At 46.0% G+C, this 12,355-nt stretch overlaps 1 protein-coding gene across 1 annotated transcript; it reads right to left on the bottom strand.

Annotated features, from left to right (window-relative positions):
* Positions 1 to 10,509: 10,509 nt before the first annotated feature.
* Positions 10,510 to 11,897, bottom strand: LOC125314886. Its single transcript, XM_048278147.1, has 2 exons — positions 10,624 to 11,897; positions 10,510 to 10,561 (listed from the first exon to the last, which is right to left on the bottom strand). The coding sequence occupies exons 1-2, from the start codon at positions 11,895 to 11,897 to the stop codon at positions 10,510 to 10,512; spliced, it is 1,326 nt and encodes a 441-aa protein (XP_048134104.1).
* Positions 11,898 to 12,355: the final 458 nt, after the last annotated feature.

Here is a 12,355-nt window from a genome sequence, read left to right as displayed (position 1 = left end):
TCTAAAAAGCAGATCGGCTTTCGTCTATGGAGCTACTCACCGTCCGAGAGGGTGCCATCTGAGGACCTAGGTTAACTAGTGTACCTACAGAAGCTCAAACCCTATTTCAAATTTTCTAAAAAGCAGATCGGTTTTCGTCTATGCAGCTACTCACCGTCTGGAAGGGAGGTTCACCCTTGTAACAAAGGGGTTTCACCTATTTGAAAAGAGATTGGCTATCCTCCATGCGGAGATTCACCATCTAAAATGCAGATCGGCTTTCGTCTATGCAGCTACTCACCGTCTGAAAGGGGAGGTTCACCCTTGTAACAAAGGGGTTTCACCTATTTAAAAGAGATTGGCTATCCTCCATGCGGGGACTCACCATCTAAAACGCAGATCGGCTTTCATCTATGCAGCTACTCACCGTCCGGGAGGGTGCCATCTGAGGAGCTAGGTTGACTAGTGTACCTACGGAGCTCAAACCCTATTTCAAATTTTCTAAAAAGCAGATCGGCTTTCGTCTATGCAGCTACTCACCGTCCGAGAGGGTGCCATCTGAGGACCTAGGTTGACTAGTGTACCTACAGAGCTCAAACCTTATTTCAAATTTTCTAAAAAGCAGATCGGCTTTCGTCTATGCGGCTACTCACCGTCCGAGAGGGTGCCATCTGAGGACCTAGGTTGACTAGTGCACCTACATAGCTCAAACCCTATTTCAAATTTTCTAAAAAGCAGATCGGCTTTCGTCTATGCAGCTACTCACCGTCCGAGAGGGTGCCATCTTAGGACCTAGGTTGACTAGTGTACCTACAGAGCTCAAACCCTATTTCAAAATTTTCTAAAAAGCAGATCGGCTTTCGTCTATGCGGCTACTCACCGTCCGAGAGGGTGCTATCTGAGGACCTAGGTTGACTAGTGTACCTACGGAGCTCAAACCCTATTTCAAATTTTCTAAAAAGCAGATCGGCTTTCGTCTATGCGGCTACTCACCGTCCGAGAAGGTGCCATCTGAGGACCTAGGTTGACTAGTGTACCTACGGAGCTCAAACCCTATTTCAAATTTTCTAAAAAGCAGATCGGCTTTCGTCTATGCAGCTACTCACCGTCCGAGAGGGTGCCATCTGAGGACCTAGGTTGACTAGTGTACCTACAGTAGCTCAAACCCTATTTCAAATTTTCAAAGTTGAGGATCCGAGGACCCGGGGATGCCAAAAGACCTGCAGAGAATCCAAGTTAATCAAATTTTAAAATGCAACTTTTCCGAGGATTTGGGATCACCAGGGAACCCGCAGAAAGTTCAAGTTAACCAAATCTTTGAAATGTAACTTTTCCGAGGATTTGGGGTCACCAGGGAACCTGCAGAAAGTTTAATCAAATATCATTAGAATGACAATTCTAAGTCTTGGGGAGAAACTTAAGAATTCTTAGCCAAATTTTCAAAGTGTATTTGCGAGAGAAATGTGTCCAATCACAAGTTCAAGTTTCACTGAGGGTGAATTTTGAATGACACATCCCGAGTGTTCTACAAAAAGGTTGTCTTAAATGTTTTTCAAAAGGTTTTCCTTCATCAAAGAGGGCTTCTCACCATTTGGGAAGGCTTTTCTTGAAATTCAAATCCGCTCAGAGGAAACCTAACCTTGAGGTTTCGGGATCATTCGAGATGCATACAATCCGACTAATCAGAGAAGGCATTTTAAAAGGGACCGTAATTCAGGCCAGGTCAAAGGCTTATCAAAGGATATTCAATTTAAGGTTTAGAAATGAATTTTGATCAACAATAGCTTCTTCGGGTCTACAAGTCAAGAACCCCGAAGTCATAATAAGACAGGATTGTACTTACCTCTTTAAGCGGTAGCTTCCTGTATGATTTCTTGCATCGACCTGAAACAACTCTTAGATCAGAAAAGTTTTGGTGATAGGTTGTATCTTGGCTCAAGGTGGGCTCTTTAAGAATGACCATATTTTCAAAAGAGGGGTGAACTTTTGGTGATCACCTTGACATTTTTCCAGCATTCATTTGCCTTTTGCAGAAGATTCATGATCATTCTTTTTCCAATTGATTTTGAGGATTTCCCTCTTTTCATCTTGATGATTTTTCTTCAGGATTTGCCCCTTTTCGGGGTGCTCTTTTCATGGGCTTCGGCCTTGCTTTTACCAGGCGCTTTGCTTTTTCTAACCCTTTCATTCTTCACCATTTTTTTGCATTGACTGGCTCTTTTGGAGACCAGTATCAAAATTCTTCCGATCATGCTTTTTGACTCATTGCTGGTAATTCCTATGTTTGCCCCAGTGTGGGGAGGTGATCATCAACAAGGGTTTAGAAATGAATATTCAAAGGCTCAAATTTGCTTTTTCAAAGGGTAAGTGTTTGGGGATATAGAAATGAAATGCTTTTCTTCACTTTGAGGTGTTCCAAGTCTCTGCCAGAAATCACCTGAAGCTATCACAAAAAGATTGATGCAGGTTAGCACAATAAAGTCTTACCTAATCTTTTCTCCAAAGAATCATCTAATGAACCTCCAAATATGCCCCAGTGTGGGGTGGTTCTTGACAGGGTTATATTCAGAAAATTCTCCCTTTTGGCTCAGATTGGTTGTCAAAGGGATATAAATGTGTATGGATAATTTTGAAATGGAAATGCCTTTCATCATTTCAATCTATGTAATCACCGCGAATGATCTCTACGTCCCAAAATTAAGCTCTTTCGCTCTATCACTCTCACTCATCGCTCAAGTGTATCAGAGACGTGTTTGAGGATAATGCTTGCCTCTTTTCATCTGAAGGATCATTCTTTTGAAAAACTTTCAAAGCATGCCCTTTTATAGAAACTCAAGGCGTTTTCATCAAAATTCATCGTTTGCAAAATGTTCTCATCAAAAGATATGTTCAGAAGATGTTTTTGAAACTTGTAATGAATGTCTCTTTGAAAGGGCCTTGTGGCTCTATGAATCCAAGTTTTTCAATTTCAAGCACGACGGTATATGAAAATTCTTTGTAAAGGAAGAGAACCTCAAACCTGTCTTCTTCAAATATTGGCTTCTGTCCCCTGTAAAAAACAAAAGGAAACAATCAGTTCAAAATATTCAAAATTTTAAATCCCGAAGTGATTTCTTCTTGTCCCCTTCGGCTGTCGATTCCCGTCTCCTGTAAAAAAAACAAAAAGGAAACAATCAGTTCAAAGATATTTAAATTTTCAAATTCCGAAGTGATTTCTTCTTATCTCCTTCGGATGTTGATTCCCGTCTCCTGTAAAAATAAAAGGGAACAATCAGTTCAAAATATACAAAATCTGTAATCCAAAATAACAGATAACTTCCCCGTTTTGATCAATTGCTCTGCAAAGTTCTTCATGATTCCCAGTCCACCTACAAAATACAAATGTATGCAAATGCATGTATGCAAATGCCATGCGAATGCAAAATATTTATGTGACTCAGATCTGCTCGTCAATCGCTCTAAAGCTCAATTTATTTCAAGGAAAATATCTCTTCACGGCATCCGAATTCACTGGACTTGCCAACTCTTCTCCATCCATGTTTACAAGTATAAGAGCTCCTCCGGATAAGACCTTCTGAATCACGTAAGGGCCTTCATAATTTGGCATGAATTTGCCTCCTGGATGTTGGGCATTTGGGAGCATCTTCTTCACAATCAGCATCCCTGCTTCAAAATTTCTAGACTTGACCTTCTTGTTAAAAGCTCTGGCCACCTTCTTCCGATAACTTTGACCATGACATATAGCCCTTAATCGCCTTTCATCAATCAAATTCAATTGTTCATGTCTCTGCCGATTCCACTCCTCTTCCGTGAGCTCAACTTGAGACAATATCCTTAAAGAGGGGATTTCCACCTCCACTGGTAGGACTGCTTCCATACCGTATACCAAAGAGTAGGGAGTTGCCCCAGTTGAAGTACGTATCGAAGTTCGATGTCACGCCCCGTGTCCTCCAAGCGCGCCAACATCCCTCGTTGTCGAAGAAATCTCGCAACTCACCAGGATCGCAAACGGACGTAAGACACGCGAGATGCAAATGCAAGCGGAAGCAATGAAAACAAAACCCGACAATGAATATAGAATGACCTTAGAACATAACACCAAAATACATATAACATAGCCCGATAAGTTCAAGGTTCATACAGACCGCCAGAAATAAAATGACTACGACTCAAGGATACGGCACGGGGACACAAAAGGAAACTCCCTAAACATAACCACTCGTCGACACACGAGGGTCCAAAAGTAGGGATAAGGACCTCTACACACCTAAGGGTCAGGCGTCATCATCAGAAGTAAACTCGGCAGGGGGAGCGTACTCCGGGGAGAAACTCGTCACGATGGCTCCACTAAACGCCCGCTTAGGCTCCTCCCATGGCTCCTCCTCCGGCACATCTTCCAGGTCCTCCTCTAGATCAGACGCCTCCTCGGGTATCAGCTCTTCTTCTGGTTCGGACTCCTCTTCGGGTTCCTCCATCTCCCGGTCATGTGCTGGATCCACGACATGAACTACGTTCGGGACAGGCTCGGGGATCGGTCCAACTACAGGTCCAAGGACAGGGAGTCTCGAAGGTGAAGCTATCGGGAGTCTAGGTCCGGCGGCATCCAAGACGTGCTCGGGAATCACCTCCTCCCTCAAAGGTCCAGATAAATAGTCCCCATCCTTATAAGTCCAAGAGAGGAAGGAATAAGGGGTCAAGTATCCTATCGCGTCGTCGATCCACAAGGTGCTAACCCTCCGATAATACGTCTGATCTGGTCCCACTCTATACTCGGTAATCACGGGCTCAAACCGAGTCGGTAGTCCAAAAAGTAGCGGCATCGCGGTGATCGTGGGTGAGGGTCTGAAAATGTTGGTCCCACAGAGGGGTGAGATCGACATCTCAGTAAGCGAAGCCTAACCTATCCTAAGGTCCTAGTACCTCCAGACAAAACTCGGTATGCAAACAATCCAATCCAAACAGCAGACAGTGGTCAATTCAAAGTGCACGAATAAAGCAATCATGTACGTAACCACCCGTAACATGCCAAATCACACAAGTCGATCCTCGCCATAGGGCTCACATACCACCTCCATAATTTAGTATCATAATCTCATATATCAAGTACAAGCCTCGGACTCTTAGGAACACGGCATTGTACGTATAAATACAGATATTTTTGTGTGCACACTGGGGTCTCGGACACTTAGGAATACGCCCCATGGGGTCTCGGACACTTAGGAATACGCCCCATTTATTTAACGGTCTCGGACACTTAGGAACACGACCGGATTAAGTCTCGGACAATTGGGCGAACACGGCATACTATACGGCCTCGGACGCCTCAATTGAACACGACTTTATAATCTCATGTATAGGTCATACACAAAGGGCCTCATGCCCTAACATCACAATATTGCAATTCCACAATTACTTGGGCTATTTAGCATGTCAATACCATCACGAGCTCGAATCGGGCCAATTGCCACATATCGCCTCACAAGGCCAATCATGCAATTACAAGGGGTCTCACACTAGCCAAGACATCACAATATCACATAAAATGCATTTAAAGCACCCCCAATTCAGAATTACTACTTTTGATACCAACGGTCCCAATCGAGCGAATTCCACGTTTTCTCTTACAAAGCCACACACTTAATCCCAAGAGGCTTCACACATGCCAAGGCATGTAAAAGTCATTCTAAAACACCTTTCAAGTGTCCCACATCAGAATTACAACATTTAGCACCCACTAACCATTTTAGTGCACAATTGCTCCAATTGAGTTATTTTAGGTCCCGATCGCCCCCAACCATGGTCTACTCTTAAACCACGTGCTATCCACACATCAAGTCATTCATGTCCACCCATATGATCACATAAACATCCTAGGACCAGCATTGATACCAATTGCACAGAAATTTCCAGATTGGTCCTCTCTAGCATTTCTCACTATCCCAAGCATTTAGCACACCATCTAGCCAAACCCAAGTGTCTCTTAGTAACCTAGGGCTCTAGGAAGGGTTAGGAAACACTTACCCTTGCTTTTTGATGAAGAACAACCCGGCGAAAGCGTTTCCTTCGCGCACGATCAGATTCGACCTTGAAGTTGGATGAGCAAAACCGGCGGTGAAACCCTAGGGTTTGTTCGGCGCCGAGAGAGAGAAAACGGACGGCACGGCGGCGGCAACAACTCACAGCCAAGAAAGGAAGATGAAGTGGCGGTGGCGTGGTGGAGCTCCTCCTTGGACCGGCGGTGTGAGGAGGCCGAAGGGGTGCTCGGCCAAGAGAGGAAAAGAGAGAGTTCTTGGGAGAGTGTTGAGCTCAAAATGAAGAAATGAGGGAGTGAGAGAGAGGATGAGTGATCAGCCAAGAGTAAGAGAGGGAGAGGGTGAGTTTGAGTGATTGAGTGAGTGACTTGATGGGTGGGAGATAGTAGGGTTAGTGTAGGACATGAATAGTAGAGTAGGTGGTGGGGTTTTTGGGGTTTGACTTGCATGGGGACTTGATCCCTTCAAGTGTCATGTCTCTCCAATATCCACATGGGGATTTAGGGGCTGATGGGTACGGTACAAGGGTTGACCGAAATTCCTTCGCGGTCGCTCAAGGGCTGAACGAAACTCGGGACCGGAATAGATTTTTTTGTTCCGCAAATCCGATCCTCATTTTTCCAACTTATATGGCTTCCAAATATCCTTAATAACATTTGCAAGGCGACATCCAAGTTTATTTGTATTGGAATTCTCGAATACCCGGCCGCCAATTTCGAAGTCCGCTTCGCGCTCAAAATCAGCCGATCGCATTTTCAGTGCACCTCGAACCGACGGGCGGCTTTCAGGAGCTACGCGTATCGACCCGTGATTTTAGTTACCACGTTTTAAGAATTCGGACCACGGCGACCCTGGTTGTCATGTAATCGCGAGGGAAACGGTCGGTCTTGACGGGACGCGATTGTCGGGGAATCGTTCGGGGTTATTCGCAAATCATGCTATGGCGTAGCGGTATCACCCGCGAACCAATTGCACGACGCTAGCAAATAGTTCCGACGTCAACCCTGGATCGGCCCGCAATGACCCAGAATGTACCCTCGGCGACTCTTATGGTCGGGATACCGGTCCGCGGTCGAGTCCTTTATGGTCTGCGCACTATCCTATTTAGCCATTCCCCTTTGGTCAGTTATCTCAAGAGTGATCAATTCCGAGTGAGGTTACTGGAATACATTGATACTCATTTCATTCATAACTTCGAAATGGGGTCGGAATTCAGAATGTCACAATTCTTCCCCCCTTACAAAAATTTCGTCCTCGAAATTTACAAGACTTAGCTACTAAAACAGGTGGGGGTATTTACGCCTCATAGCTTCCTCGCTCTCCCAGGTGGCTCCTTCCGTTCCGTGGTGCTCCCAGATTACTTTTACCAACGGAATTGTCTTGTTTCTCAGGACTTGTTCCTTCCTGTCCTCGATCCTAACCGGTCTTTCCACGTATGTTACTCGATCATCCACTTCGATAGCTTCATAATCCAAGACATGGGTCGGATCGGGCTCATACTTCCGTAGCATTGACACGTGAAAGACGTTGTGGACTTGCGACAGATTTGGCGGTAAGGCTAGTCGATAGGCCAGGGTTCCAATTCGCTCTAGTATCTCGAAAGGTCCCACGTATCTCGGACTTAGTTTCCCTTTCTTCCCAAATCGAGATAATCCTCGCATTGGCGATACCTTAAGGAACACATGATCTCCCACTTGGAATTCCAAAGGCTTACGTCGTCTGTCGGCCGTAGCTTTTCGGCGACTTTGGGCGGTCTTAAGTCTTTCTCTAATCACCTTCACTGCTTCAACCGATCTGTTCTACTAACTCCGGGCCTGTTATACTCCTCTCACCGACTTCGCCCCAAGAAATTGGCGTTCGGCACGCTCTGCCATACAAGGCTTCGAACGGTGCCATTCCGATACTCTGCTGATAGCTGTTGTTATAGGCGAACTCCACAAGGTGCAACTGCTCTTCCCAACCTCTTTTGAAGTCTATGACACACGCCCTTAACATATCTTCCAACGTCTGAATAGTTCTCTCGGACTGTCCATCCGTCTGAGGGTGGTAGGCGGATCTTGCTCGCAACTTTGTCCCCATCGCTTCCTGCAGGCTTTTCCAAAACGAAGCGGTAAACTTGGGATCTCTGTCTGACGTGATTGTCACCGGCACTCCATGTAGTCGAACGATCTGCCTCATGTACAGTTCGGCGTACCTGTCCATAGCGAAATCCTTTCGCACCGCGAGAAAATGTGCAGACTTGGTCAATCGATCCACGATCACCCATATGGAGTCATGTCCCCTTTGACTCCTTGGTAAGGCCATAACAAAATCCATCGTGATGTGCTCCCATTTCCACTCAGGGATTTCCAACGGTTGAAGTAGGCCTCCCGGTTTACAATGTTGTGCTTTCACTTGCTGGCACGTTAAGCATTTTGCCACGTGCTTGGCGACGTCCACTTTCATTCCATTCCACCAGTAGTGCTGACGGAGATTTTGGTACATCTTCGTACATCCAGGGTGGATACTATAGTTACTCCGATGTGCTTCTGATAGAATCCTTTCTCGGAGCTCTTCGTCATTGGGTACGTATAACCTCCCACGAAACTTCAGTATTCCATCCTCCGATACCTGAAACTCAGGTTTCCTTTTATTCGCCTCCATTTCCAGAATCTTTTGGAGGTCGGGGTCCGTCGACTGTAATGCCTTAATCCTATCCTGGATCTCGGGTTCAATCCTTAGTGTCGCCATCAAATTGGACAACCGACAGACTTCCAATTTGAACTCCGAATCCCTTATCCTTTCTAGCAGAGTCCACTCTTTCACTAGCATATGCGCCATACTTGACTTCCGACTTAGCGCATCCGCTACCTTATTTGCTTTCCCAGGGTGATACAGAATGTCACGGTCATAGTCCTTAAGCAACTCTATCCACCGACGTTGTCTCATATTCAACTCCTTTTGGGAAAACAAGTACTTTAGACTCTGATGATCCGTATAGATCTGAAACTTTTCTCCACACAGATAATGCCTCCAGATCTTCAAGGCGAAGACTATAGCAGCAAGCTCCAGATCGTGAGTCGGGTAATTCATCTCATGAGGTCTTAATTGACGCGATGCATAAGCCACAACTTTTCCATGTTGCATTAGCACACACCCCAATCCTTTCAAAGATGCGTCACTATAGATCTCGTAACCTCCCGGTCCGGAGGGAATAGTCAACACTGGTGCGGTGGTCAGCCTATGCTTCAGTTCTTGGAAACTTCTTTCGCACTTGTCGGTCCATTCAAACTTCGTTTCCTTCTTCGTCAATCTAGTTAATGGCATGGCTATTGAGGAGAACTTCTCCACAAACCTTCTATAGTAGCCTGCCAGTCCCAAGAAACTCCGCACTTCAGTCACCGTTGTCGGTCTAGGCCAACTCATCACCGCTTCGATTTTTGCAGGATCCATTGAGATTCCATCTCCAGATACTACATGTCCAAGGAACGCCACTCTATTCAACCAGAACTCACACTTACTAAACTTGGCGTAAAGTGAGTGTTCCCTTAATGTCTGCAAGACAATCCTCAAGTGTACTTCATGTTCGCCATTACTCATCGAGTAAATCAGAATGTCATCTATGAACACTATGACAAACTTATCCAAATACTCCTTGAACACACGATGCATCAAGTCCATAAATGCAGCTGGGGCATTGGTCAATCCAAATGGCATCACTGTAAACTCATAATGCCCATACCTTGTCCTAAAGGCAGTCTTAGGGACATCCTCCTTCTTAATCCTCAACTGGTGATATCCCGTCCTTAAGTCGATCTTGGAGAATACCGATGCACCTTGCAGTTGGTCGAACAAGTCATCTATCCTTGGCAATGGGTACTTGTTCTTAATGGTCGCCTGATTCAACTGCCTATAGTCGATGCACAAGCGCAACGACCCATCCTTTTTCCTCACAAACAAAACTGGTGCTCCCCAAGGTGAAGCACTTGGACGAATAAACCCTTTGTCCAATAGTTCTTGCATTTGCACCTTTAACTCCTTCAACTCAGATAGGGACATTCTATAGGGTGCCTTCGATATCGGTTCCGTCCCAGGGGCTAACTCAATAGAGAATTCTGTTTCTCTCTCGGGTGGCAATCCAGGTAAATCTTGAGGAAAGACATCGGGGTATTCACATACTACCGATATGTTTTCTAACTTAGGTTCTTCCACCGTCGGATCCAACACAACCGCTAAATAGGCCTCACATCCATCATCCATCAACTTAGTCACCTCCAATGACGAGATCAAAGGGATCGAGGTTCCTCCCCGGCTCCCGACAAAGTCAAATCTAGGGCGACCAACAGGAAAGAATTGAATCGCCCTGCTACCACAATCAACCACAGCCTTTAATTTGCCTAACCAATCCATCCCAACAATAACATCAAAGTCATACATGGGCAACACAGCAAGATCGATTAGTTCTTCACTATCGCCAATCACTATCTTACAGTTCTGACACCCTAAGGAAACCAACGCTTCATTCTTTAAGGGTGTAGCCACATGCAATACTACTTCCAACGGTTTTAACTCTATTCCAGCCAAATCAGCAAATTGAGCAGACACGAATGAATGCGAAGCTCCAGGGTCAAACAAAGCATAAGCAGCATGACCACAGAGAAGAACCGTACCTGTGACTACGCCGGGCGCATTCTCAGCATCCTTTCGCGCCACAGCATAGACTCTTCCTTGCGCCGGCGGTCGGTTCTGGCTCCCTTGTGGAGCAGCTCCAATCTGAGGCCCTCCCTGCGGCCTTACCATCTGTGGAAAATCTCCAGGAGCTTTCTCAATGCACTGCCTAACATGGTGGCCCATCTTGCCACATCTGAAACAGGCACCTCCCCGACCGGGGCAAGGTCCATTTCCATGTCGCCTTCCACAGAGACGACAGTTCCAATTGTTCGAGCGAGTCGGCTTCCCAATTCCTTTCTTCACTGGAGGAACAAATCGCCTGTTGTTCATCATTGGCCTCTTCCCAAAGTTACGATTGTCCCTCCGAGGGACGAACCGCGGTCCAGGGGCCATTTTCCTTCTTTCCCTCATGTCCCTTTCAATCAGTTGACCCCGCCTATATAGCTCCTCATAGTTCTGCAGGTCCAAAGCCACCAGTTGGCTACGGAGGTCAGGTTGTAGCCCATCTCTGAATCTTCTTGCCTTATCCAAAGGATTATCAACCATCCGCGGAGCATACTTAGACAGCCTTGCAAACTCCGCTTCATATTGCTCGACTGTCATGTTGCCTTGACGCAAGTTCTGAAATTCAACCAACTTCTGCTCCCGAGCAACTGCAGAGAAGAACTTCCCAATGAATGCCTCAGAGAATGCATTCCAATTAGGCACCACTCCTTCAGGGAAAACGGTCACTCTCGTAGCCCTCCACCAATCATGGGCAATCTCTTGGAGTTGGTACACCGCCAATGTCACTTTTTCAGCGTCAGAACATCCTAGAACCGTGAAGCATTTCTCAATCTCCTCAATCCAACGAGGAGCCATCTCCGGGTCTCCTTTCCCGTCAAACCTAGGTGGCTTCAGTTTCAGAAATTGCTCCACCATCTGACCCATGGCCCTATGAGGATTCTCTTGAGCAGGAGCATTACCACCTCCATTTCCCTGGCCATTGTTTCCATTATTCCCATTGTTCCCTAACGTCGCATTAATCACAGCAACGGCGGCCTCAGCAGCTTGAGCTATTATCGTGGCCCTATCCTCGGCTTGTTGTGCCACGAGGGCAGCTCTTTCCCGAGCCTGCCTACCCATCAGCTCTCCTATCTGCTCCAAGGTCCTAATCACACCGTCTAGCCTTGGATCTTCTACTGGTGGGGCCCTCGAGCTAGACGCTCCTCTAGTACCTCTATTGCGGTTGCTCATCTCAGCAAGGTTTCACTACACCTGATAACTACAATTTTTTTTTTTCCCAGGGATCGGGGCCTAAGCCAAACACTCACGTCTATCAACCATCAACTAACATTTCAAGATCCCTCACAATCATCAGGCAGACAAACCAGTAGGTACTCAATCAAGCATACCAGGCCAAGAAAGCAAATAACATAGCCATCAAATCATGGCATCTCAAGCAACCATGGCATCACAACAAAGATTCTCGATCGTACCTCTGGTCCAGCCGCATCTGCAGCTTAGTGAAAACATCACAAACAACCCCGCACTTCATAGAGCAATCACAGCTAATTCACACAATAGTCCGTAACAAGGACTTGATACTAGGCCAATCCACATGCGCCATTTCAAATGACATGCTTTCGCGCCTAAGACTCATAACCACCTAAGGTCATAACTAATGGTTGTTCCAAAGTCATTCCTCCTTATCA

The sequence above is a fragment of the Rhodamnia argentea genome, chromosome 4 (assembly GCF_020921035.1).
Source record: "Rhodamnia argentea isolate NSW1041297 chromosome 4, ASM2092103v1, whole genome shotgun sequence".
Lineage (NCBI taxonomy): Eukaryota > Viridiplantae > Streptophyta > Magnoliopsida > Myrtales > Myrtaceae > Rhodamnia > Rhodamnia argentea.
Note: the sequence above shows the minus strand (reverse complement) of the source record. Positions and strands in the feature narration are given on the sequence as shown.

Bases quoted from the DNA above. Each gene is read 5' to 3' on its own strand.
- LOC125314886 (XM_048278147.1), bottom strand. From the start codon at position 11,897: ATGAGCAACCGCAATAGAGGTACTAGAGGAGCGTCTAGCTCGAGGGCC. The intron at 10,562-10,623 runs GTTTGACCCTGG...TGGCTGGAATAG, and splicing joins GGTCATGCTGCTTATGCTTT to AGTTAAAACCGTTGGAAGTA.